This window comes from Eulemur rufifrons, chromosome 7 (genome assembly GCF_041146395.1).
Source record: "Eulemur rufifrons isolate Redbay chromosome 7, OSU_ERuf_1, whole genome shotgun sequence".
Lineage (NCBI taxonomy): Eukaryota > Metazoa > Chordata > Mammalia > Primates > Lemuridae > Eulemur > Eulemur rufifrons.
This window is the reverse complement of record NC_090989.1, coordinates 237,205,676-237,233,653: the sequence shown is the minus strand read 5'-3', so window position 1 is coordinate 237,233,653 and position 27,978 is coordinate 237,205,676. Positions and strand designations below refer to the sequence as shown.

The following is a 27,978-nucleotide window of genomic DNA, read 5'->3' as shown; positions in this document are numbered from 1 at the left end:
GCCCATTATTTAAAGCAAAATAAAACATATATTTTGATTGCTCTTCCCCTTTAACAAGGTGTCACATTGCTACACATACTTCAGGGACTCCCACATTTTATCTTAACAGTACCTTTTTCTGACAATGTTAGATAAAATGAACCCCTCTGATCTGTGCTCCCACAGACTTTATGTATGCCTATTTCTGTGATTTGCTTAAGTCTCTGTTTCTACTGCTAGAAAAGGAACTCACAAGGGCAAACATCATGTCTTATTCACCTTTGTCCCTATACCTCAAATGATGCCCACTTAATAATAATTTCCACATTGTTAAATACAGGTAGAAAATGGTCTGTGCAATAAGAGACACAGAGGTGTGTGAGTTCCGATGGAAAGGAAGTTAAATACGTTCAGTGCTTTTCAGATGTGGTGGGTCAAAGTATTGTCTATATGGCCCTAATGCCCAAGACATCTATGTTAGTAGCTATTAATAGACCCAAATATTAGATAAAAAGTACCTCAAGCTCAACACACTCAAAACAAAATTCACAATATCCTGTTCCACTGTTTTCTTTCTCAGTAAATGAGATCATTGATCCACTTCCAAAAGCAAAACCCTAGGAAATGTCTCTGACATACCATTTTCTCTTGTCCTTCACATATACCTAGTTCGTCACACTGAAGCCAAAGTGATCTTTTCAAAAATGAAAATCTGAGCACATCGCTCCTTTTTTAAAAATTTTCAATGACTTTTCCCTTGCTCTTTGGACAAAGACAACAAAGTCTGACCTCTGCCCTTCACTCTAGATCTGCTGCCCACTGTTAGGAATCAGGGCCACACAGCAGGAGGAGAGTGGCTAGTGAGCAAGCAAAGCTTCATCTGTACTTACAGCCACTCCCCATCACTAGCATCTCTGCCTGAGCTCTGCTTCCTGTCAGATCAGTAGTGGCATTAGATTCTCACAGGAGCCCGAACCCCACTGTAAACTATGCATGTGAGGGATCTAGGTTGCGCACTCCTTATGAGAATCTAATTCCTGATGATCTGAGGTGGAGTTGAGGTGGTGATGCTAGTGCTGGGGAGAGGCTGCAAATACAGATTATCATTAGCAGAGAGGGCTGACTGCACAGAGACCATAATGAATCAATTGCTTGCAGACTCATATCAAAACCCTACCAGGGAGTGGCAAGCAACAATGCAGTAACAGAAATAAAGTGCACAATAAATGTAACATGTTTGAATCATCCTGAAACCATCACTCTCCCCCCAGTCCATGGAAAAATTATCTTCCATGAAACCAGTCCTTGGTGCCAAAAAGGTTGGGGATCACTACTCTAGACCGTTCTTATATCAGACCTCTCTTGCCTTTGCTTTCCTCCACCATCCACATTGGTCTCAGTCTCTTCTTTCTATCATAGTCTTTGTAAATGTTGCCACTCTCCTTATCCTGATCAGGATCACTATTCTCTTCTACCTCTGGATAACTCCCATCCAGTCTTTAGATAATAGCTCACAACACTGACCCTGAAAAGGCTTCACTCATACCCTAGTCTAGGGCAGCTCCTTTGTTTAAAATGCTTTAAAATTCAAGTTCTTTCTTTTCGGTGTGTTATTTTGGTTAGAAATTACTGGTGACCTTAAAGAAAATACTTTCCGCAGAATAATAGACTCAAAAGTGAGATGTCAACTAAAGCTTAGAAGCAAATGGAAGAAGAGCACATAGAAGTAGCAAGTGTAGACTACTTTTTAAGAATGTGTCAATGAAAGGAGGGGAAAATAGACTGCAGAAAGAGCAGAGAGCTCAGTCATTAGAATGTACTGATTGTGCTCATAGAAGAGGATTAAAAAAATGGGCAAAAACCTGAATAGACATTTCTCAAAAGAAGATAGACAAATGGCCAACAGGTATATGAAAAAATGCTCAACACCACTAACCATCAGGGAAATGAAAATCAAAACCAAAATGAGATATCACTTCACTCCTGTTAGAATGGCTATTATTAAAAAGACAAAAGATAAGTGTTGGTGAGGATGGGGAGAAAAAAGGAACCCTTACACACCATTGGTGGGAATGTAAATTAGTATAGTCATTATCAAAAACAGTATAAAGTTTCCTCAAAAAATTAAAAATGGAATTACTATATGATCCAGCAATCCCACTAAGAAGTATATATCCAAAGGAAATGAAATCAGTATGTTGAAGAGATATCTACACTCCTCTATTTTTTATGACATGTTAGACAAGTTTTCTGTTATTTACACTTGATAGTATTCCTAATGGATATAACTCCAAATCCCATGCTCTTATCCACCAAACAGTATTGCCTCTCATTTATGAAATATTAATACAAAGACTAAGGTGTGCTCTTTTACCTCATTTGGAGAGTTCTTAAGAAGTTCAAGCTAGAAAATGTACATACATTTAAGTCTTTTATCCATCTTGAATTAATTTTTGTGAGTGGTGAAAGATAGGGGTCCTGTTTCATTCTTCTGCATGTGGCTACAGAATTTTCCCAGCACTACTTATTGAATAGGACTTCTTTTCCCCAATGTATGTTGTTGTCTTCTTTGTCAAAGATCAGTTAGCTATATTTATACGGTTTTATGTCTGGGTTCTATATTATGTTACACTGGTCTATGTCTCTATTTTTGTGCCAATACCATGCTGCTTTGGTTACTACAGCCTTGTAGTATAGTTTGAAGTCTGGTAATGTGATGCCTCCAGATTTGTTCTTTTTGCTTAAGATTGCTTTGGCTATTCGGGCTCTTTTCTGGATCCAAATGAAGCATAGAATTATTTTTTCCAGATCTTTGAAATATGACATTAGTATTCTGATGGAGAACATGTTGAATCTGTAAATCACTTTGGGTAGTACGGACATTTTAACAATGTTGATTCCACCAATCCATGAGCATGATATGTTTCTCCATTTGTTTGTGTCATCTGCGATTTCTTTCCTCAGTGTTTTGTAGTTCTCTTTGTAAAGATCTTTCATCTCCTTGGTTAAGTATATTCCCGGGTATTATATTTTCTTTGCAACTATTGTGAATGGTATTGATTCTCTGATTGGATGGTCAGCTTGACTGTTACTGCTGTATAGAAATGCTACTGATTTGTGTACACTGATTTTGTAATCTGAGACTTTGCTGAATTTATTTATCAATTCCAGGAGTCACTTGGTAGAATCCTTGGGGTTTTCTAGCTACAAGATCATATCATCAATAAAGAGCAATAGTTTGACCTCCTCTTTCCTGATTAGAAAATTTTGGAAAAACTTTTCTAGATGTCCACCTAAGCAAAGAATTTATGACTAAGACCTCAAAGGTAACTTCACCAACAACAAAAATAAATGAATAGGACTTGACTAAATTAAAAAGCTTCTGCACAGCTAAGGAAATAATCAACAAACAACCTACAGAATGGGAGAGAATATTCGCAAACTAAACATCTGAGAAAGGGCTAATATCCAGAATCTACAAAGAACTCAAGCAAATAAGCAAGACAAAAAAAACAAACAACCTCATTAAAAAGTGGGCAAAAGATATGAACAGAAGCTTTTCAAAACAAGATAGACAAATGACCAAGAAACACATGAAAAATGTTCAATATCACCAATCATCAGGGAAATGCAAATTAAAACCACAACAAGATATCACCTCTCCCCTCTTAGAATGGCTTTTATTTAAAAATCTAAAAACAATAAATGATGGTGTGGATGCAGACAGAAAGGAACTCTAATACACTGTTGGTAGGACTGCAAATTAGTACAACCTCTATGGAACACAGTATGGAGATTTCTTAAAGAACTGAAAGTAGACCTACCATTTGATCCAGCAATCCTACTACTGGGTATCTACCCAAAGGAAAATAAGTCATTTTATCAAAGAGACACCTATACTCAAATGTTTATTACAGCACAATTTACAATTGCAAAGATGTTGAATCAACCCAAGTGCCCATCAATTCATGAGTGGATTAACAAAATGTGGTATATGTATACTATGAAATAGTACTCAGCCATGAAGAAGGATGAATTAATGCATTTTGCAGCAACTTGGATGGAACTGAAGACCATTATCCTAAGTGAAGTATCTCAAGAATGGAAAAACAAATACCACATGTACTCACTATTAAATTGGAACTAACTGAGTGGCTCACATGTGCACTGAGGAAAGTAAAAGTCATTGGAAAGTAAGCAGGGGAGAGCAGGAGAAGAAGAGGGGCAAAAACCTACCTAATGGGTAAAATGAACACTAGTCAGGTTATGGGCACACTTGTAGTCCTGACTCAAGCATTACAAAAGCTATCCAAGTAACAAAAACATTTGAAGCCCCTTGAAATTAAAAAAAAGAAAACGCATATACAAATGTATTGAAAAATAAAAATTATTATGCAAACTTATTATTGTTTTTAAAATAGTGCTTCCCAACTAAGGGAAGAAGGAGAGCACGCATCCTGTAGAGACATGGAATTGGACAGCATTCTCCTAAAAGGATACATCAGAATGGCCTGGGGGAATTTTTCACACTATACATAAGCCCTCTTCAGAATCACTGCCAGGGTACGATACCTCTTACAAATGAGATGCTGAGCATATCCTGTAGACATGCTCAGAAGGGAAAAAAGGTTGAGAAGTAGAGTTTTGTTATAATAGTACAGTATATTAAACACACTTTCATTAAGATATCAGTGGCACAATAATTGTTAAAAATTTGTTGAACCCATGGAAAAATAATCTCACTTTATCAAGTTTGACCTTTCTTAAAATGAATAACTGTAACGAGTAATAAACAATAGTTCAACCCAACAAAGCTGACACAACCTAAACAGCATAGAATAAATTCCAAATACTTAAAATTTTAAAAAGTGTCCTCTTCATTTTAATTTATTTTCACAGGGGTAAAATTTACTAATCTCTTTTTAAGGAGTCAGACTAGTGCAAGACCACTTGAGCACGAGGGAGACCCTGTCTCTACAAAAAAACAGAAAAACTAGCCAGGCATGGTGGTGTGCACCTGTAGTCCCAGCTGCTTGGAAGGCTGAGGCAGGAGGAGGATCCCTGGAGCCCAAGAGTTTGAAGATGCAGTGAGCTATGACGACGCCACTGCACTTCAGCTGGGAGACAGAGCAAGACCCTGTTTTAAAAAAAAGAAAGAAAGAAAAAGAAAGAGGAAGGAAAGAAGGGAGGGAGGGAGGGAGGAAGGAAAGAAGGGAGGGAGGGAGGGAGGGAGGAAGGAAGGAATGAAGGAATGAATCAACAAAATCATTTATTTTGAAAACCTCCCTACTCAGGTCCCAAATAACTAATATTTTACATTTATTAGATAAATTGCTAGTATTTTTCATTCAGTTAATATTTGTTGAGCACCTATTGTAAGCCAGACTGCTCTCATCACTGGAGCACCTTCACAGCAGTGAAACACTCAAAATCGCTTGTCATGAAACTTGTATTCTACTGAGGGTAGAGAACAAGCAGACAATAAGCAAATAAATAAAATACACATGTCAGTTGATGACAAGTGCTATAGTGAAAAAATAAAACAAAGAAGGTAGAAGGTAGATAGGTAATATGGGCAAAAGAGAGACAGAGACAATTTTTGAGCGGGGTGGAGGGTGGGTGGTTGTAATTTTCAATACCCTGGTTACAAAGCCTTCATTGACATGCTGAGCTAGACCTGAAGGTGAAGAACCCAACCACAGCCATCCATCTATTTGCTTTAATGTAACAACTCCTTTTCTGTTGAATCTATCATTTGAAATGGGTCAACAGTTGAATGGCAAAATGATACTGTTTTTCCTTACAAGTCACCCTGATCCATTATAATCAAACCAAAAAAAAGAAGGAAGACATTCCAATTATTGGTAACCCTCTGAATCTCATTGTTGACACATAAAGGAATAAATAAATATTTATTTATTTATTTATTTATAAATATTTATTTATTCCTTTATGTCACAAGTATATTCATTTTTTAAAACTCCCCAAACACATACTTCAAATGTAGAAAAAAAAATTTTGTCTTAAGTGAGTCTAAATTTCATCATGGGCTAAAATTTTAAAACATAAAATAACTGCTGAAACTGAATTTTAATCATATAGATGAATCACAACATGCATCTTTAGCTAGGCATGTATTATGGATAAGTCTAGTTTTCTACAGAGAATAATCACATGTTCTAATTACCATTTTGGTTATACGCATAATTAATAATATTCTGTCTTAATGGGACACACTGAATCTTCAGACAGTTGCAAGCTTTAACTATGCATACTGCCAAATCCAACTGTCAGCTGCACTGCCAAACACAAAGGAATCTTGATGCAATGTTTTAGCATTGATAACAATATGCATATCTTTATACATGATACAATGGAAAAATTAATTGCTTTCTTTCCTTCAAATTTTTCTCCACCCTAATAATTTTATGTCACTTGATTTATCTTTACCCTAAATTATATTTTATGTATATATTGGCAAGTGATCTTATGAGCATCAAAATCATAAATGTAAATGTAACCCAAGAGCCAAAGAAGAGACAAATATTGTTAGACAAGGACTTACTGATTGTAAACTTTCATTTTCACGTAAACAAGCTGTGTGAAGTTCTGATTTCAAGGTTGCAATATGACTTCGATGAGATGTCATTTCTTTCTCTAATGTAGTGATTCTAGTGCTTGCAAGCTGGTAGACATCCAGGAAACTTTTAATCATAGCCTTAAGAAATAAAAATAATGTCACATACAATTCACATAAAACTGTCCCCAAAGGACAATTTCCATAATTTGAAAGCTCAATCATTAAAATTTTAAAATAAACAACTTTTCATCTTTGTTTAAAATAATAAAGCTAAATCTCACATTTTATATTGAGAACAGTGACTATTTTAAGAAAGTTTGGAAGAAAATAATTGAGACTGCATTCTAGAGTATTTATTTAAATAAGATGTACTTTGATCTATTGTGCTTAAAATTTAGAATGCACTTTTTAAAGATGGCACACTTATTTTCTGTAGTAAAGTTAAATTCAAGTTGTATTGACCTAAATTTCAATCTTAAGAGAGACAGAACAGATGGATATACAAAAAAGATACTTCAAAATCAGCTGAGTTAGTAAAATGTTCAATCCACCTAAAAATCAAATGTTTTGAAACAAAAGGAACTAAAATAATCTTGTGATTTTTTAAGAGTAAATAATGTGATTTCTATTTTGTAAGACAATCATAATTATGTTATTTATATAACACAGGAATGCCCTCACATTACACTATATATAATAAAATAAATAATACAAGCAAGATAAAAACTCATAAGTTGAAGACATATTGGCATAAAATGCCTTATATCAAGGGATGAAGATACTTGGGAAAATATAATCTTAACACTTAATCTAATGAATAACTTATCTTCCCTAAATATTATAATATTTTGGAAATTATATCACAATTTAATTATATTTTATAAACTTTTTATTCTATAGCAATTTTTAGTGAATTTTAAGTCCAAGATATTATTATGCCCTTTTTTAAGTCTTTCAAAATATAACAAAAGAAAGTCAAATATCTCAAAGACACTTTCAAAAATAATACATTATTTATAAGAAAAAATGTTCCTACCATAGCCACAATGTAGTACAACGATAGTTAGTCTGGGAATTTGCAAATTACTTTCAATTTGAAGGGTCTGAATAGGGAAAGCTTTGAAAAACTAGATATTTGAGCAATTCTGAACACATGTGAAAAATAACTAATTGAACAAAGGGTAAGAAACAGTGTACAAAATTTCTGAGAAACAGAAGTTCAGTTAGTTACTTGTAGGTCTACAAGTAAGAAAATTCAGACCTTTTGCCTAATATATTTCTCTTTACCCTCAAAAACTCAGTTCAGATACCATCTCTTTCAAGAACGTTCTTGTGAGCCCAAGAAAAGGCAGCATTAACTTCTACCCTAGTTCTCTGTGGGTTGTTTGTGCCTCTTTCTACTATTACATTTATTGCTTTAGCAGAAATTTATTATTAATAGTTTACATGTTTCTCTTCTTTACTAGACTGAGGAGCTCCTTAAGGCCAGACACTGAGCCTATACATCTCTGTAGCTTCAGGGATGACAGTGACCCACAGTGAGTACTTGTTTCAATGACTGCCTGAATTAATGACTGTTATAAAGACTGAATGAATGAATGAATGAATGAAAAATTGGAAAAGACAAAAGAAATTCATGGAACTAAAATGTTTATACCCCTGTAATATTCTGAAATAAAATTTTAAAAAAATTGGAAAAGATAGGAACCTATAAATTAAAGCCATATATTGACATAAAATACCTTATCAAAGGTATATAAAAATGCATTATATCAAAGGTATATAAAAATATCTTAAAATTAAAAATAAGGTATATAAAAATACCTTATTTCCAAAGATATTTAGGAAAATACAAGATTAACACTTAATCTAGTGAATAAACTATTAACCATACTTTATTCAGGTTGAACGAAAAGCAGAAGCATAGCTATAGGCATAAAAGGATGGAGTATACAAACGTAAATTCTATTAACCAACACTAAATAAGCATGGTATGACATTATGCCTGGGAACACCTACCTTACTTAGAGTCATTCCAAGGTAAGTTTATAGCTAATATTAAAACAACATATATTTCTGGGTCTCAAATGTATGTAAAAATCAGAAACTGTTAAATTGGATTTGTTTATTCCTATGTCAAGTCTCTCTCCATTCTTATAAATTTGTTTATCTTCTCCATTGAGAAGGTGGACCAGGAATCTTAAGTCCGGTTTTTTCTGGCCTTCACTCTGCCACTCAGTTAGGTCTATGCTATTGGGGAATGCCACATAATCTCTCTGAGCCTCCAACACCCTCTATAAAATGGGAAGAAGAGACATTTTCTTATCTACTTCCAAAACTGTTGCAAGCTTCAGATAATTAAAATAGATAACATTTATTAGGTATTTACTGCAGTCCAGGAACAATGTAAGCACATTACATGCTTAATTGCATTTATCTTCACAGTAACCATAAAGAGTAGATACTATTTTTAACCTAGATTTTTTAAAGTAAAACACAGGGGCTTGGAGAAATTAAATAACTTGTCCAGGATAACAATTAGTTATACAATGGTCAGGATTCAAATCTAAGTATTTCTAATGCAAAGCCATTTTTCTCTTAACCCTTCAACTATATTTCATCTAATATAAGAAAACACTCTAAAAATGGTAAACTAATGGATTTCACTATAGTATTATTGTTCTATTTTTTAATTCTCCACTAAAATCTTAATGAGACAATCGGTGATAGACGGTTTTTACATATATGTTCTTGTTGTAGATGAACCTAAAATGTATTAAAATCCTGAAAACACGCATAAATGTTTATTGAATAAAAACAAAAAGTAAGTACCCTTCTATCAGTAATAGGCTCCTGGATTATCATTTCACTGTAAATCACAATAGAATTGGCCTTTAATATTTTAGGATTACAAAGTTTAACATTTTAAAAGTTATCCTATTTCCTAAATTTGGAGAAACCCATTTCATGAATTTTATCTCCATGATATTCTAAAAGAAATAAATAATATAGATGATATTCCTTCAAAGTTCCTTTTAAAAAATAAAATATTTTTGAAAAGTAATGTCAGAAATTTTATATAATGAATGGAATAAAAGTCATAATTATTTTGGCTCCTTCCTTGATCTAGTGTTAATAATTAAATTCTAATATTCAGTGAAATGTTAATAGAAACCACTTATTCTTTATAACAGTAAAAAGAATGTTACTAATATGTACAATATATACTATACTCTTCTAAAAATCTCTTTCAGAACTGTAAAGTAAGGAAGAGCATCACTGAAATGGCAAAGTTATTCAAAGAAGCCACAGATTTTCTGAGGAATAAAAAATGTTAACCTCCAGTACTAAAATGTGATTCAAACTATGTAGTGGTTCCCAGGCTTTTTGGCACCAGGGACCGGTTTCATGAAGACAATTTTTCCACTGACGAGGGGCAGTGAGGAGTGGCGCTCAGGTGATGATGCACCGCCGGGTTCCTAACAGGTTATGAACTGGTACTGTGTGGTGGCCCAGGGGTTGGGGACCGCAGTAGTAAAGGATGCCATGGAAAAATACAACTCTTTAATGTATAAGAGAGGTGCCACGTTGGTAGAAGAAATATAAATGACAGTCTGAATCAACTGAGGGGTAGAGGAAGAGGGAATAAGCAACTAATGACCCCTGGATCAATCTCCTAAAATCTACTCCTTTCCCACACATCCTGCTCCTGCATTAATGTATCACATCGTTTTACATTAGGAAACAATGACAGAACAGCACAACATTGTGTACAGGAAACACCCAGAATGTGAGAACTTATTCCATGTCATCTTTGGTTCTAGGGATTTTGACTATACCCTGCAGTGAGATCTGTATGTTATATGAGAAACAGAACAAAAGTTTCTAAACCAGAATAGCCTTGGCTTTAGAGACAATGTATAGTGTTTATAATTGACAGTAACAAGATGAGAGAATCCAAACACCTAAAATTCCACATGTATCCATTTTAAGGAAAAGTATATAAGTGTTTAGAATATAAATGGGTGAATGTCACTTGAAATACAAATGGGTGACTGTCACTAGAGGACTGTAATATTATTATGTAATTTGTTACATAATTTATTTATATAATATTGCTACATAATTTGTTTATATTATTATGTAGTTTAGACTGACTTCAAAATTGAACGTCAAGGACAATGGGATCATTCGGGATCTAAGGTTAGGAGAAGGAGAAATTAGTGGAAAATATCATAAGGCCTACATGCCCAAATATGAAATTTTTATCAATGTTTTTGAGTAAGTAATAGGGAAGCAAAAATCTCTGACATTTCACTTTAACTTATATAATTATAAATATACTTCATTTCTATATACTAAAGTAAATATATCATGTAAAATAGATATGCCAGATATACTATGTAGAGTATAATAAACTCTCATAAAATGGGAATAACAATTCCTCTTTTATAAAGTTTTTATAGAAATTAAAATGAACATTAAGCGTGTCCATTCCCTAGACAGTGCACATCGCACTCATCATGTAGGTATACACCCATCCCCGCCCCCCCATCCCCCTAGACTTGGGGGGATGGGGGGCCATGGGCCATATATATAACCTGAACTTTTGTACCCCCATAATTAGCTGAAATTAAAAAAAAATGAACATTAGTATATGAAAGACCTTAAACTACCTGGAACATAGTAAACACTCAGGTAAATGTTAGCTGTAATAATGACAATAGTACCAAAGTTAAGAAAATTACTATTTTAACTCATAAAAGAAAGATTCAATATTTCTGAAGGATATCATTAGACATAATGTAAAATATTTTAAATATAAGATATTCTATACATATTTAATATATTAAGATTTTTTCAAACATAAAAATATTTAGAGACTAATAAATAGTTACTTTCAACAAAACTTCCCTTTGATATTAAAAGTTACTCTTTATGATGTTGTTCCTAAGAAAGAAAGTCTCAAAATGATAACATGGTTACAGTTTTTAGTAACAAATATTGTTTGCTGGTACCCAAAATTAAAGGAAATTTCATTATTTTCTTCATTATCAAAAAGTTACTCTAAGGTTGCTCATTTAATAGACTTAATTTCATTCTAATATTTCTATAATAGTTTATAAATGTAAGGATACAGTAGGGAATGAGATGTAAACAGCCTGTTACTAATAGCATACGAACAGCAACTGTGACCCCAATCAAGTCCCAGTCTAAGATCTAGAATAGGACTCTTTAGTGTGGTGTCTGGTTTCTGGACTTGCCCACAAATACTTGTTTCACCATGACATTCCATTCCAGTACAAAGTTGTGTAGGAAAGACTGCATCAGGATGGCAGACTGCCATCCACCTCCCTGCTTTGCCAAATGTAATTGTGTGCACACATAAAAGCTCCTAAGAATGCCATCAGCTGAGAATTCTGAGGGCTCAATAAGGAATAGAAAGTAGAAGGGACCAGAGACAAAGTTTTAGAGAAACCCTATCGAAAACAAGAGAACACTTCTACAATGGTGGGACCAACTACAGGTGGGCTTGAAGCTAATCATAAATAGTTATGAGATGTGGGAAGAAGGATTTAGCCTTCAAACCTTTCACTCTCAATAAAAAGTTATTATTAATGATTTTTAGTGAAAGAAATATGATTAGATATATTTTATGATTTTAAGAAAAACTAGTACAACTCTTTGTGGTATAGCAACTTGTAGGTATAATTCTAAGTCCCCATACCCACCACCGCCAAGATACATGGTTAAACAGGTAAGATGAAAATGGCAGAAGTGCACCACTGGTTGTGTTTATTAAATCATGGCAGCTAATGTTTCAATCCTACATATCAATTAAATGAAAGTTTTAGTTGAAATTTTGGCTAAGGAAATTTCCAACTTCCCTGAATTAATCAATTGGCCTTTAACAAGTACATTTTATATTAAATATTATGTATATGCACACACATATATACATACACACAATTTTTTTTTTCTTAGAGACAGGGTCTTGCTCTGTTGCCCAGGCTGGAGTGCAGTGGTGTAACCATAGCTCACTGCAGCCTGGGACTCCTGGGCTTAAGTGATCCACCCATCTCAACCTCCTGAGTAGCTGGGACTACAGGCACATACCACCATGCCTGGCTAATTTTTACATTTTATGTAGAGACAGGGTTTCACTATGTTGTCCAGGCTGGTCTCGAACTCCTAGCCTCAAGTGATACTCCCTTCTCAGCTTACTAAAGTGCTGCAATTACAGGTGTTAGCCGCCACCCCACCTGGCCAAAAGACACTCTTTGGTTAAGAAATTATGGATCTGAAATTTTTATGTGTACATATATGAATTTTTATAGATTTACATCATTTTGAGAAAAAAAGTGCATAATTCTGGAAACATCTCCAAACAACAACTTCATAATGCTTTTTCTGTAAAACTCCTTCAATAGAGTAGTTTTTATTTTACTTTTTTTTATACAAATGTCACTTTACCTTGAAATGACAGAGTGCATGTTTAATATTTTCTAGGTAGAATGCCTCTGATAACCACTTGCCATCAAAGAAAAGTTCTACAGATTTGTAACCTTTCTTCCTGTGAAAGAAAATCACATAATTCATACTCAAGTTTAAAAGTGCTTTGAAGCACTTTGCCACAAGAAAAACGGTAAGCCTTATATAGAAGATTTTAAAGGCTACCTCTTATTTCATTATAAACTATTATAAAGACTGCTCTACTTAAAATAATTTAATCCATAAATTCACTTAACCATACAGGATACACACATATTTTCATGGTAGAATACAGAGAAAGTAAAAAAATGAGTGAGGATGCCACTTTCGATCCCTCTGCACTGCAAAATCCTTCCATTTTTCCTTTAACATACCTCATAGGACACATTAATGTCTAAAAAATGGACCAAGTGAAGACACCAGTGCCAATCCATAGTAGAGAATAAAAATTTTATCTCTCACTTCATAAATAAGGTAGCATCTATTACCTAGCATACCCACTAGGATGTACTTATTGTCTCAAAAGTGGGTTAAAGTAGAAAAAAGTTGCAGAATTTCTATACATAGATTTATTTGCATTAAATATATTATATTTACTTTTGTTAATAGACTATTTTTAAAGCAGTTTTAGGCCCACAGAAAAGTTGAGCAGAAAGTATAGAGAGTTCCCATATACCCTCCATCCCTACACACAGAAAGCCTCCTCCACGTCAACATCCCCCACCAGAGTGGTAGATTTGTTATAACTGAAGAACCTACATTGACACACTATCACCCAGAGTCCATGGTTTACATTAGGGCTCACTCTTGGTGTCATACATTCTATGCGTTTGATGAATGTATCATGACATGTATTCACCATTGTAGTATCATACAAAATAGTCTCTCTGCCCTAAAAATCCTGTGTGTTCTGCAGAGTCATCCCTCCTTTCCCTCTAACTCCTGACAACCACTGATCTTCTTTTTCACAGTCTCTATAGTTTTTATTTACTTTTTAATCTTTCTTTTATAATTTTTAAAATCATATCTTTTAAAAATTTCTATTTTTCTTTACTTTTATATTATAGAGCTTAATTTAACAATGTTACATGTATATAAGTTATGAAGGAATAAATATATGTATATTGGGGATGCTAGCCCAAAAATAAGAGTGTGCAATCCAAAACCTTTGGAGAGCATGTCTCTGGAGCATCAGGTAAGTAACTGGAGAAGTACACTGGAAGCAGCTGAACTAGTTGGCTCTTTTCCTACTAGAGCTGAGCAGGGTAGCAGCAGCTGTTTGCCCCCAGAGACCAAAACCCATGAGTAAGGACCCTAAAGTCAGAAAAGCAGAGTAGGGGCCAGACAGGTGGCTCATGCCTGTAAATCCTAGCACTTTGGGAGGCTGAGGTCAGAGGATCACCTGAGGCCAGGAGTTTTCAAGACCAGCCTGAGCACCAGCAAGACCCCATCGCTACAAAAAACAGAAAAGTTAGTCAGGCGTGGTGGCATGCACCTGTAGTCCCAGCTACTTGGGAGGCTGAGGCAGGAGGATCACTTGAGCCTAGGAGCTTGAGGTTGCAGTGAGCTATGATGACACCACTGCACACTAGCCTGGGTGACAGAGCGAGATCTTGTTTCAAAAAAAAAAAAAGCAGAGTAGAGCCTAAGGAAGCTTCCATATCCAGGAGACAATCTACTGACCCACTGCCTAACAGCATGTATGTCCCACTTCTTTCCCTTACACCTCCAGATGTAAACTCCAATAATCAAAATCTTCATCTACATACAAGAACAAAAGCAGCACCCTATTCTAGGATACCAAAATCCATACTGCAGTACAAAAAATTACTACAAACTTAGTAACTTAAAACAAATTTATCATTTCCTAGTTTCTGTGGGTCAGGAGTCCAGCATGGGTTAGCCGGGTCCTCTGCTTGGGATCCCACCATGCTGAAATCTTGTCTGAGATTCAGGGTCCTCTTCCAAGCCCATTCAAGCTGGCAGAATTCATTTCCTTGCAGTTATAGAACAGAAGTCTCCATTTCTTGCTGGCTGTCAGCAAGGGTCACTCTCAGCTCTTAAAGGGTGCCCTCAGTTCCTTGCCAACTGGCCCCCTCCTCGTTCAACATGGCTGTGTGCTTTCCTACAGGCCAGAAGAAGAATATCTCTCAGACACTTTGCCTTCTTGAAAGGGCTCAGCTGCTTAGGTCATACCTATCCAGGATAATCTCCTTTAGATTAGTAACTTATCACGGCAGTGATATCCATTATATTTATTGGTATCACCCACCGTCAAGGGGAGAGGATTGATTTTATAGTGGATGTACACCACAGGGGAAGACTTGGCCATCTTAGAATTCTGATTACCACAATCTAAACCATACACTTTATACAAAATTAACTCAAAATTGATCATAGATTTAAATGTAAAACATAAAACTATGAAATTTTAGAAGAAAATACATGAAAAAAATCTTTGGGATCTAGGGTTTTGTGAAGAGTTCTGAGACATGATACTGAAAGCACTATTGATAAAAGGAAAAAAAATCAATAAATTTGACTTAAAAATTAAAAACTTTTGCTCTGTGAAAAATCCTGTTACAAAGACTAAAGACAAGCTGTAGACAGGGGAAAATATTTGCAAACCACATATCTGATAAAGAACTAGTTTCTAGAATATATAAACAACTCTCAAAACTCAATAGCGAAAAGATAATCCAATTAGAAAATGAGCAAAAGACACTAAGATACATTTTTCCCTCACAAAGAGAATATACAAATGGCAAATTTCACCAAAGAGAATATATAATACAAATAGCAAATAAGCACATAAAAAGATTTGCAAAATCACTAGCCCTTAGGGAAATGCAAACTTAAAACCACATTGAGATATCACTACACCTATCATAATGGATAAGAGAAAAAATTGTGATGACATTAAATGCTGGTGAGGAAGTAAAGACACAAGATCTCTCATAGGTTGCTGGTGAGAGTAAAAAATGATACACTCTGGAAAACAGTTTTGTGGTTTCTTAAAAAATTAAACATACACTTACATACAACCCAGCAATAACATTCCTGAGCATTTATGCTCAGGAAAGAAATGAAAATTTATGTCCACACAAAAACTGTGCACAAACGTTCATGGCAGCTTTACATGTAACAGCCAAATGCAGAAACAACCAAAATATCCTACAATGGATGAACGGCTATACAAACTATGGTAAGTCCACACCATGAATACAAGTCACTGATATAAAGAAATAAACTACTGATACATGTAAAAACTTGGATGGATCTTAAGGGCATTATACTGCCAGAAAAAAAAAAAAAAGCCAATCTCAAAGGGGTCATATTCTGTATGATTGCATTTATGTAACATTCTTGAAATGACACAATTATAGAGATGAAAAATATTTAATGGTTGCCAGGAGTTAGGGATGATGGGTGTATGTTTACAAAGGGTGCATGTCTAATAAAGTGCTTAGCTGAGGGAGATCTTCATGGTAATATAGTAGTTCTGTATCCTGATCATGTGGTAGCTACACAAATACATATGTGATAAAATGTCATAGAACCACACACACACTGACACACATACACACACACACATTATACTGATGTCAAGTTTTTGGTTTTGATATTGTCCTAAAGTTATATAAAATGTAACATGGGGGAAAACTGGATGAAGCTTACACAGGAAGCTCTCTGTACTATTTTTGTAACTTTCTGTGAATCTGTATTTCAAAAAAAAGGTTAAAAAAGTACATATATATGGTATTTTAACGTTTAACTAAAAAAGAGAAGATAGACAAGTTTATAGACACGTTTATACACATTTTAGAAACAAACAAGAATAGAATAAAACATTTTTAAAAAAATTTAAATGGTACCTATTTAGCGGGCAAAGGTCTAAATTAAACTAACCAATCTTCTGCACAGAACTCCTGAAGACTCCTTTATGCAGATGCCTGAACAGAACAACCTACCATTTTACTCAACACACTCAACATGAGAGGATATCAGACACCTACCTACATTTGGTCAGCTCACTGACTGTCACAGCAACACCAGCTATTCCGGGACCCTACAAGCCTGTAGCCTCAAGGGAGTCAAGGTCACGTGAGGGGAACATGCACTCAGTTCAACTCTCCACTCAAAGTCAGACCCACATCTGCCCCAAAGTAGGTGGAGGAGCAAGGTGAACCCATATACTACCACCAGAAACCACCAAATGAGTTAGAATGTATGGGAGTGAAAAAGCTTAAGCTTTAGCAAATTTTTGCTCAAAGGTGTTCTAGCTTCCTCTGTAGTTCCTATGTTCCAGGGCTTGCCTGGACTCTGGTTCTAACAATAGTTACTATGTGCCAGACACCACATTATGAGCTTTCCTACTTTTTCTAATTCTGACAATAATCCTGTAAGACTCATGTTATCTTTACTTTACAGAATAAGAAACTAAGATTCAGTCATGCTAAATACTTTGTCTGTCACCTGGCTATTAAAGAATGAAATGGGGATTCGAATTCATGTCCGTCCAATTCCAAAGCCCATGCTCACTCAATATGTTGCCAGTTTTCTTGTTTGGTTTGAATTGGTTAGTGTTTGTTTGTTTGTTTCTCAGTGAAATCAGCAGATTTAATCTAGGTGTCCACGTTTAATAAAGTTGCACAACACTCATATAACATCAATTGAATTCATGTTCTCTCCTTTATTGACTGAAAAAAGATATAAAGCAAACCCCTCTTGAATTTTGCTATAAAACCAGTATTTTCAAAGATCTCAAACTCATTAATAACTATCATACTGCACTGATACTGAGCCACCAATTTTTGTTCATGTAATGGAAATAAGTATTTCAAATAAAAAAACTTCAGCTGATATTTTCTTGGGAGCTTCATTTATTCTGTGGAAGGTGTTCAATAAACATTTGTAACAAATTAATGAATCTCTATTCTATCCAAACGTGCCATATAATTTCTACACTTCCACCAAAACATCTTTTGATTCTACAATTTTTTAAAAATGTAATTTAAAAGAAGACTGTTAGATTTTTTAATGGGAAAAACTTAAGCTTAGAAATTACAGAAAATCATCTATTATCCACATAATAGATTACTTTCAAGAAAAGGAAAACTTGGAAAACAACTTCTGGTAAGCTTGATTGACTTACACATGTGCTGTGCATCTCTCAGCAGCCTGACTTTAAGGACTTGGTATCATCAGTAAAGGATTTTACAAGCAAAATACAAAGACAGTGATATCCTAAATCCTGCCCACACAGGATTAGCTTTCTGACTCATAAATTCTTATTCCGAATGTGATCAATGCACACAGGATACATGCATAGAAGGAATGGGACTCAGAGAAGTTATATTTCATTTCCATTTTACCTACTAAGATGGGGAAAGCTTTTATCTTGCCATACCTGTAAGATTATCTGTCAGAAAAATGGCCTTTCCTTTTATATAAAAACTAGGATTTCAGTCAAACAAAATCCTCTCTTTACAAGAAATGTTCACATTCCTGGAGAGCCCACCTTCAGGCCTACATGTACTAGGGTTCATGTACATGTACAATAATTTTATTCCTTTATAAATTGGTCTGGGCCACTGCTGTCCACTTAAGATTGTGTTCCCCTATTTTATACAGGGAATGGTTAAAATCATGGGTAACTAGATAGTTAATATAGTATGCACACAGATGCTGAAAGGCTTTTTAGTGGTTATGGTGACAGTGAAAATGATAATAAATGTTTCAGATTAGAAGAAGAGAAAAAATTTTGTTACAAATATACAACCTCCTTAGTCAAGCACACCTGAAAACAAAATAATAAATTGACTTCATGTGATGCTGCATGTAGTTCAGCTATGTTTTTGTTGGTGTTATTTTATATTAAAAAATCCAAGTTCATTTCCCCTTTTTTGGCATTTGAAATGGCCCTGGACTTCACTTATCCCATCATTCAAAATTTTTACTGGCACCATCTTTCAAGGATGTAAACATAGTAGCTTTTCAGGTATGAGAAGGAGTCTCATGGGAAACCATATTCAGCAGGGTTGCAGAATGCTTTTGCAGCAGACTTTTTAAAAATGATGTTTTCTTTGTATCTTGTTTGGACTCTAAAATCATTTCTGGCCCCCATTCAACCATGGCATATACAACTTAATTGTGCCAAAAACAAGACCAATTCTTTTTCAAATATGTTGCTTCCAACAAGAATTGAATAAAGGCCAGTTTTAAGGCCAAGTGCAGCTTTTGGATTGATGGTGATTACTGCTCTTATTATGCTAAAGGTTACCATGAAGAAAGATCAAGGAATAATGACATATAGAAAAGAAATGTCATGTTGGTTTCCTACAACAATATGGAAAATGGCTCATCAAAATAATCAGAGAATGAGAGGGGAAAAGTTCCTATTGGAAACCATTGCATATGGACATGAAAACCATAAAAAGCAACAGTAATCTTAGAAAAATTCAAAGAGGAATGGGTTTCTCAAAGAATGCTGCTAGATCAATTATAACAACAATAACAATAATAAATTGCCTTGCTTTAGTGACTTAAAAATTTAAGAATTCTAAAAAATTCCTGTCATATTGGTAAATTATAGAATTGACAGTGGGTTTATCAATGTGTTGCAAAACAAGGCCTGATAAAGTGAGAGTAGTTTGGTTAGTGAATAACGTAGAATTAACTGTGGATCATAGGAAACCAAGAAGAAGCTTAACTTCATTACTTTAGCTCTCCATCACAAAAAATATACATTATTACAGTCACAATTTCTTGAGCACCTACTATGTCTTGACATTATTAGGAGTTTTACAATGATGATTATTAGAGCTCCTTTGGAGTCTACTGACCTATAGATAAGACATATTATGGTACGAGTATATAGGTGAGATTTTGGCTTCAATTGTGATGGTGTGAGATGGAATTCGGGCCTTCTAGCTCTGTTCAAATGTCAAAATCATAACATCTGGCACTGATAAGCAGAAATGTTCATATGAATTTTTGATACCTAAGAATACACTCCTTGGAGATCACAGTACTTTGACTATTCTTTAACTCTCAGCAAGTAATAGATACACCTGTGCTGAATGATTTAGACTCCTCATCCAAAAGAAGGGCATTCTCTGGCTACACTAAATAAAGCATATATGGATCTGAGATCTGTTTTCTGTGACAGCATGCAATTCTTACTTTTACACAGTCCTTGAAAAGTAGGAATTATTTAGCAACATTTTAGGTACGAAGGTACTAAGGCTCAGAGTCCATACATAACTTTCTTAAGGATACATTGCTAATAAGTGGCATGGCTGGAAATCAGAGGTTCGTCTGATTCCAGACCTCTTACTCTCTTCCTTAACATGCATACAGTTCTGCCTCTCAAAAAGGCCACAGGAGAGAAAAATATTAGTTCATTTATTAACATTTTCAACAAATATTAATAAGAATCTATTTTGTTCTAAATGCTGAAGATACAGTGGTAAGGAAGACAAAGGCCTGTCCTCCTGGGTCTTACATTCTAGTGCGAGATAGATAATATTAATAGTTAGATATAGTAGGTCATATGCTGTGAAAGAAAGCAGGGTCGGGTTACAAAGTGTAAAGGAAGAAGGGAGGATATTTTGGTTAGTGATGAGAGCAGGTTTCTATGAGGGGACTTTTTCGCAAAGATGTGAAGGAAGTGAAGGAGTGAGCCTTGAAGATCTGGGGGAAGCATAGCAAGTTCAAGGCCAGGAAGCACAAAGCCCCTGAAATGGGGCTATGTTCGCCGTGTTCAAGTTACAGGCAAAAAAAAGTCAGTGTCGCTGTAGTTCAGAAAATGAGGTGGAGAGTGTTAGGAGACAGAGGTGGAGAGCAGCAGGGCCCAGATAATGAAGAACCCAAGGCCAAGATAAGAAGTTTGGAGTTCATTTTAAGGGTGATGGAAAGCCACTTAGCTGCATAGGAAGAGAGGAAAGGCATGTTCTGATTCACATTTTGAAGTTGGTAAAATAATCCATTTTAAAATTTCCTATTGAAACTCAGCAAAGAAAACACTAATGAAGTAGATTATCTCTTCAAAAAAGCTGAATACCTCCTTTTAATTAAAAAAAAAAACGGGGCAGGGGAAGTTGGGAGAAAGGTGCAAAACAAGGTTAGTGATGCATTTGGGCCCTTTCCCACTCTTTATGCTTCTTCCTAAAGGCTCACAGCGCACATGTTGGCACTTGATGGTTTCCATATTAGCTAATATTTCCATATTAGCGCTTGTTTTTGGAATATTAACACTGAGGTTCTTCTTTTTTAATTCCTCCTCCCTACATGCCCATTTATCCTCTGTCATCTGCCCCCATCATCTACTAAGCCCAGGGTTAGATACAGAGCAGGAGTCCATACATACTTGCTCTGTGTGATTACATTAAGAACATATAATATTGGTGTGGTTCTTCATTTAAGAATTAGTGAGACTTTCAATTGCATTAATAATGTGGACTATATTCAGAGTGCTTATTTAACCCCTTCAAAAGATATTTGGGGCTTAACAAACGGCACTTTCTATCCCAATAATCTCTTTATTATTTACACTTTTTGCAGAATGAACAAAGTGATAACCAGTCCCTCCCATGTGTCTGTTCCATAAGCAACCCACAAAGATCCAATTGCTCTGATAAAATTTGATAGTGTACCAAAGACACATACTAATTTTGATCTTTTTGGGATTCGATATATAAATTTGCTTAAAGGGCAGTGTTGGTGTAAAGAGAAAATTTATAGAAATAAATAGCTTTCAGGGCTGAGACCTAGTTGTTCACTACCAGAGAAAAACTGCTCAGTCTATTATCTCAAAACAAACAACTTCTTAGAAAATGCACTTGATCTAAGCTACTGACATAAAGTAAATACATCCACACATACAACATTGACTGCTTCATCTTTTCTCTTTTCACATCAAACTGTTAACTATATTTATGAATTTCAGCAAAAAACATTTATAATCAGTTTCTTCGCATTAATTTGGATAGAGGTACTAAAAAGACATTTAGATGGAATTACAAGAATTTCATGAACTTGTTTGTGGTTCACTTTAACCAAATATGAACAATTTTCAATATACCTGAAGGAAAGCAAATTGGTAAAGAGAGAGAGAAAATACTTTATGCTTTTATTATGAGCCAATCCTTTTATCATCATGATTCCATTCTGATTCTGATATAATATAGCAAATTGGTTTGGGAATTTGCGTGTTTCAGTCAGGGTTATCATCTACCTCAATAATCCCTATAATCTCTACTCTATAACAAAATGCAGTGAAGTATGTTAAACTACATCACTCTGAAAAAACTGTTACCATTTGGTTAGTTTTTTTAAAACAGCTTTATTGAGGTATAATTGATAAATAATTGTACGTATTTAATGTATAGCCATTTTGTTTTGAGGACAAATGGTTTTAAGGTGCTTTCTGATTTTCAACTAAAGCAATGAATTTACTTTTTGTACATTATAAAGCAATAATAATAAGATTGCCATGAAATTCTGCTGAGATAATTTATTTCAAGTATCAGAGAGTTATAGTAGTCAAAAAAGAAAACCTTAACTAATCCTCCAGTTCCATCCCCATATTGCAGATGAAGTCATCCTATAGATTTTGCTGTTGCAGAGCTACCTAGTAGCGGAGACTCAAACTCTAGATATTTCCCAACAATAACATTTTATAGGAAAGGGGATTTGTAGCCACATAACTTCCAAGGTTCACTCAAATGCTACCTCCTACATGAAGCCTCTCCTTCTGGCAAGAACAAATTTCATTCTCCTTTAAAGGGCAGGTACTTTATCTATACCTCTCATGTAGCAACCATGGCTTTCATTACATATCACTCTTAATTTTCATATTAAATTTTATATTCCCCCTTTCCTCTCAAAAAGATTTTTGAGTCACCTTTTTATCCCAGAGCATAGCACAATGCCTTACATGTGGTAGGTGCTTCATACATCACTGAATGATTTTAGCCACATCCAAATATATATGATCAAGAGAGTCCATTTTGAATTTTTAAAGCCAACTTCTTAGTTCACATCAGTCTCTAAATACTATCAAGTGATATTCCTATTTCCTCTCTAGATTAAGTAGAGAACTTCGAAGCAAAGGCCATTTCTGATTCCTGAGGCTCCCATGGATTACTAGGAGCCAGGGATACGAACAACCAAGCCACTGCACTCACAAGAGGCCTTGCTTGCTTTACTTGGAGCAACTGTCTGAATACCAGGAAAGCCTGGCTTCTCAAAAATCTGCATTCTCTTAACAGTGGGAACAAATTAGAATGTCGGCATTTCATCCATTCTGCTTTCAGGATATAAATGGGAAGGGCTCAAAAAGAATGTCTCAGGGGATTCCTACTCCCATGGAATGAAAGTATCCCTTTAGTTTGTAAACAGGTATTAGACATAGCAAAATAAAGCTTATTAGAGCCATATGTGATTTGCATATAACACAATTACTGAAGTTGTTCCGAGTTTTCAGGTGGCATAAACTGCTAGTCAATTCTTTTATGACTCCAAACAAGACACAAGAGATAGTACATATCAAAGTTTCACTCAAGCATACCATGCCACAGGCTGAATATGCTTCACCATAAGAAAAACAAAAAAGCTTGCATGCATCATTTGTGTAGAACCTGTTTTATGGGGGATCAGCCAAGACGGCCGACTAAAGACATCGCTTGTCGGATCGTCCCAGCTCAAGGTAGAATATTGGAATGAAGAGAGCAGAGTGCAGTTGCAGCTCAGGTGCAGATCACAGGGAGAGACAACAGAGACTTCCGGGGACTCAACCAAGAAAAACTGCAAAGCTGAGAAAGAAGAAGATAGAGAGGAGAAGACAGCAGCACAGAACAAACGCAGAGAGGCTTGCAGCCCAGTGAAAGGGTAAGTGGAGATACCCCTCCCCCAACGACATACCTTCGGTGAACAGCCAGACATAAAACACATCTGAGGCACTTCCACCCTCCATGAGCCCAGGCACAGCAGCTAAATAGCAATGGGGGGGGGTGAACCAGTGAACCCCAGGGGTTCAGGTGTTCAAAAGGAACACTCCACGGGAGAGTGCCACAAGAGACCAGTGTAGTGGCTTTCTAACACCTAAACACTTCCTCCTCTGCACTTCCTCCAATCACGGCAGCACAGAGAGTTAATTTTAGCCCAGAACAGCTGGTAATCGCAGCGCCTCCTCTCCATTGCAACTGCAAGAATACTCTGAACCGAGAAGCACACGGAACGGCTACTTCTCTACAATGGGTGCACGTTCCCAGCCAGGCCCGCCACTGAGAGCAAGGCTGCCACAGTGTGTGAGCTTCCTGCCCACTGGCATTTCACATGATTGTGCACTGGTGGCTTAGACAGGTGGGCTGGACTCAGAGCCCACTGGACACAAGAGTGGTGCAGGAAGATGCAGGAGAGAGGTTTTGATCCCAGACTCAGATGAGGAGGAAGTCCTTACAAACATATCCCACAGGAGAGAGTGGAGGTGTGCTGAAAAACAGGGATCTGTGACCATGCCCAGCCCGCAGCCCCACTGGAGAACCCCAACTGTGCCATACTGGATAGGGGTGTGGCACTTGGAGTGAATTTGCCTAGTCCCGGATTCCCATGACAACTGAATGCCTCGGGCTACAATGGGAGCAGGGGCCCCTCCCTTCACTCATTACAATAGAAAGTGCAACTTGAGCTAAGAATCTCAGGAGCAGCAGCTTCTCCCCAGCGGGAATATGCCCCTGGCAGAGGCCCCTGCAGGACAGAGAGGCCCACCTATCTCCCCTTGGGGTCGTGTGGTGGAACAGGTGTGCACAATTGGGGCATCCCCCCACCTGCCAGCGTCCCGCGGAGATGCACGCTAGTGGGTCAGACACACAGACTGAGGGGTAGTTCGAGAGCAGGTTTCAGGTGGTGAGAGAACTCATGTGGACTGATCTGATGGGAGAGTGCTGTGGAGTTCCAGGGAGCAAATAGGGAGAGTTTCTCCCTGCAGTTTCCCACAGAGAAACTGCGCTAGTGGACAAGGATGGAAAAAGCCTGGCCTGGGGTCTTAGCACTCAAGGATTAGCCCCCTACCTCGGAAATAGCCTTTCCAGCTTGGAGAGATTGACCTGAACTTCATAACAGTGACTACCGCTACTGGCTGGATAAGCAACCTCTGAGCTCCGCCCAGGCTTTGCAGTCTCTCAGGTTCTGCCAATCCACCCATGATTTGTCTTGCTCCTCCTCTCACCTCAGGGGAAGTAGAGATCAACCAACCTCCTGGGAGCTAGAGGGTCCCTCCTAAAGCTTGGGGCATTCATGTGCCCCACCTGGGGGACCAGAGCTTACCACAGGCACAAAGGACCATCTCAGCAGCTGGCTCTTCCATGCAAACATCAATCAATGACAGGGAGAACAACCCTATAACTAAGCATAGTGCCTTCCAACTCAAGCAAACAGGGAGCAGCTGATTCATACTAACAAGTGCCATCCACCATTCCAGAGATTAAGCTGGGGGACCTAAGTCACTACTCACTGTTGGGAGAGGTGAAGACAGCAGGTCAGAGGTAATCTGAGAGGTTCTTCAAACATGCTAGAAAGCCCCACAGGCAACTCTCCCTGAAATGCTCAGAGATCATCTTCTGGAACCTAGAGACAGGACCATATGCAAGGCCTAGCACCCTGAGGTCTCCACCAAGAGGCCAGATGAGAAGGAATCAGTGAAAGAACTCTGGAAACATGAAAAATCATAGCAAAAGGACACCCTCCAAAGAAAACAATAACTCCTTACCAATGGATACCAATCAAAACAAAAAGATTGAAATGATAGATGAAGAATTTCTAATATGGATTGTAAGGAAGCTCAATGAAATACAAGAGAAAATAGATACCCAACACAAAGAAACCACAAAAACAATGCAGGAAATGAATGAAAAATTCACTAAAGAAATGGAATTATTAAAAAAAATCAAATAGAACTTCAGGAAATGAAAAATTCATTCCATGAAATACAAAACACAGTGGAAAGCCTTAAGAATAGAAAAGGCAAAAGAAAGAGTCTCAGAGCTTGAAGACACCTTGAGTTAAACAAGTCAGTCAAAGAGAAAGAACTAAGAAATAAGAGAAATGAACAAAGCCTATAAGAAAAAAGGGATTACATAAAGCAGCCTAACATAAGAATCACAGGAATCCCAGAGGGTGAAGAAGAAAATACACAAGTGTTGGAAAACCTAACTGAGGGAGTAATTGGGGAAAATTTTCCTGGCCTTGCTGGAAATCTAGATATCCAGGTACAAGAAGCTCAAAGGACCCCTGGGAGATTCATCATGAAGAGGCTATCACACCAACACATAGTCATCAGACTGGCCAATGTAAATGAGAAAGAGGCACTCCTATGAGCCATAAGGCAAAAGCATCAGGTAACTTACAAAGGAAAATCCATCAGGCTAACTGCAGGCTTCTGAAGTGAGACCTTACAAGCAAAAAAGGATTGTGGCCCCATTCTCAGTCTTCTCAAACAGAATAATGGCCAGCCTAGAATTTTCTATCCTATAAAACTAAGTTTCTTATATGAGGGGGAAATAAAGACTTTTTCAGACAAACAAATACTGAGGGAATTTGTCAAGACCAGATCTGCCCTGCAGGATATAGTCAGAACTGCATTACAAAGGGATCAGTATAATACACACCCACCAGTGTAAAATCACCCACAAGCTAAAGGTCACAGCCCAGATACCACAATGACTCAAAAGGTAAAACAGAGCAATAAAGTTCTACTCAGCAGAATAAACAGTAATCTTCACACCTGAAACATGAAAAAAAAAAAAAAAAGAGAAAGGATAAACAGTAATCCACCCCACTTATCAGTTTTTTCAATAAATGTGAATGACTTAAACTTACCACTCAAGAGACAGAGGCTGGCTGAATGGATTAAAGAATACAAGCCAAATATCTCCTGTCTCCAGTAAACACTAGAACTCATTCAGACTCAAGGTGCACAGACAGAAAACAACATTCCATGCAAATGGAAACCAAAAGAAAGCTGGTGTAGCCAATCTCACATCAGATTTTTTGTTTTGTTTGTTTTTTCATGGGTTGCTGAGGCTTTTTATTTTGCACAATACCACTGGAGATCTTGCCTATGGCCACCTCAGAGATTACATTGCAGGTATACATGGCTCCAGATGCTTGGTGGAAAGTGAGGTGAAAAACAATGATTTGGGCCAATTACATTATTACAGAGCTAGGGTTTCCAACAGGGTTCCAGGTGGTCAAGCTTGGCTTCTGCAGAAGTTCTAAGGAAGCAGTGAGATCACCATAGCAGTGGACAAGGAGAGCTAACTACCAGAGGCCCTTGCAAGTACTGGTCAAGAGGCTTTGAGCTGCCTGAGCTGACATCAGGGGAGGGGTCTAATTAGCTGACAAGTGGTGATGGTTTGGGAGTGTGCCTGCCCACAGCTTACTTGGCCAGACTTCAAATCAACAAAAGTAAAGAAAGATAAAGATGGTCATTATATAATGGTGAAGGAAACAATTCCACAAGAGGACGTATCAATCCAAAATATTTATGCACCCAACACAGGTGTCCCCAGATTCATAAAGTAAACCCTACTTGCTCCAAACAAAATGATAAACAACAGCATCTTAACAGCTGGGGACTTCAACACCCCACTGACAGAGCAGGACAGATCCTCCAAGCAGAAAATAAACAAAGAAACAATGGAATTAAATCGGACTCTAGAACAAATGGGACTAAAAGATAATTACCAGACATTCTACATAAAAACTACTGAATATATATTCTTCTCATCAGTTCACAGAGCATTCTCTAAGATTGATCACATCTTAGGCCACAAAACATGTCTCAACAAATTTAAAAAAATAGAAATTATACCATGTATCTTCTCAGACCTCATTGGAATAAAATTGGAAATCAATTTCAACAG

At 36.6% G+C, this 27,978-nt stretch overlaps 1 protein-coding gene across 2 annotated transcripts in view; it reads right to left on the bottom strand.

Annotated features, from left to right (window-relative positions):
* Nucleotides 1–27,978, bottom strand: part of CCDC171 (coiled-coil domain containing 171) — a 303,473-nt gene that overhangs the window by 46,996 nt on the left and 228,499 nt on the right. For both annotated transcript variants that reach the window (XM_069474218.1, XM_069474217.1), the window contains one exon: nt 6,545–6,697. In XM_069474218.1, coding sequence (XP_069330319.1) covers nt 6,545–6,697 — 153 coding nt within the window. The remainder of the gene's footprint in view (nt 1–6,544; nt 6,698–27,978) is intronic.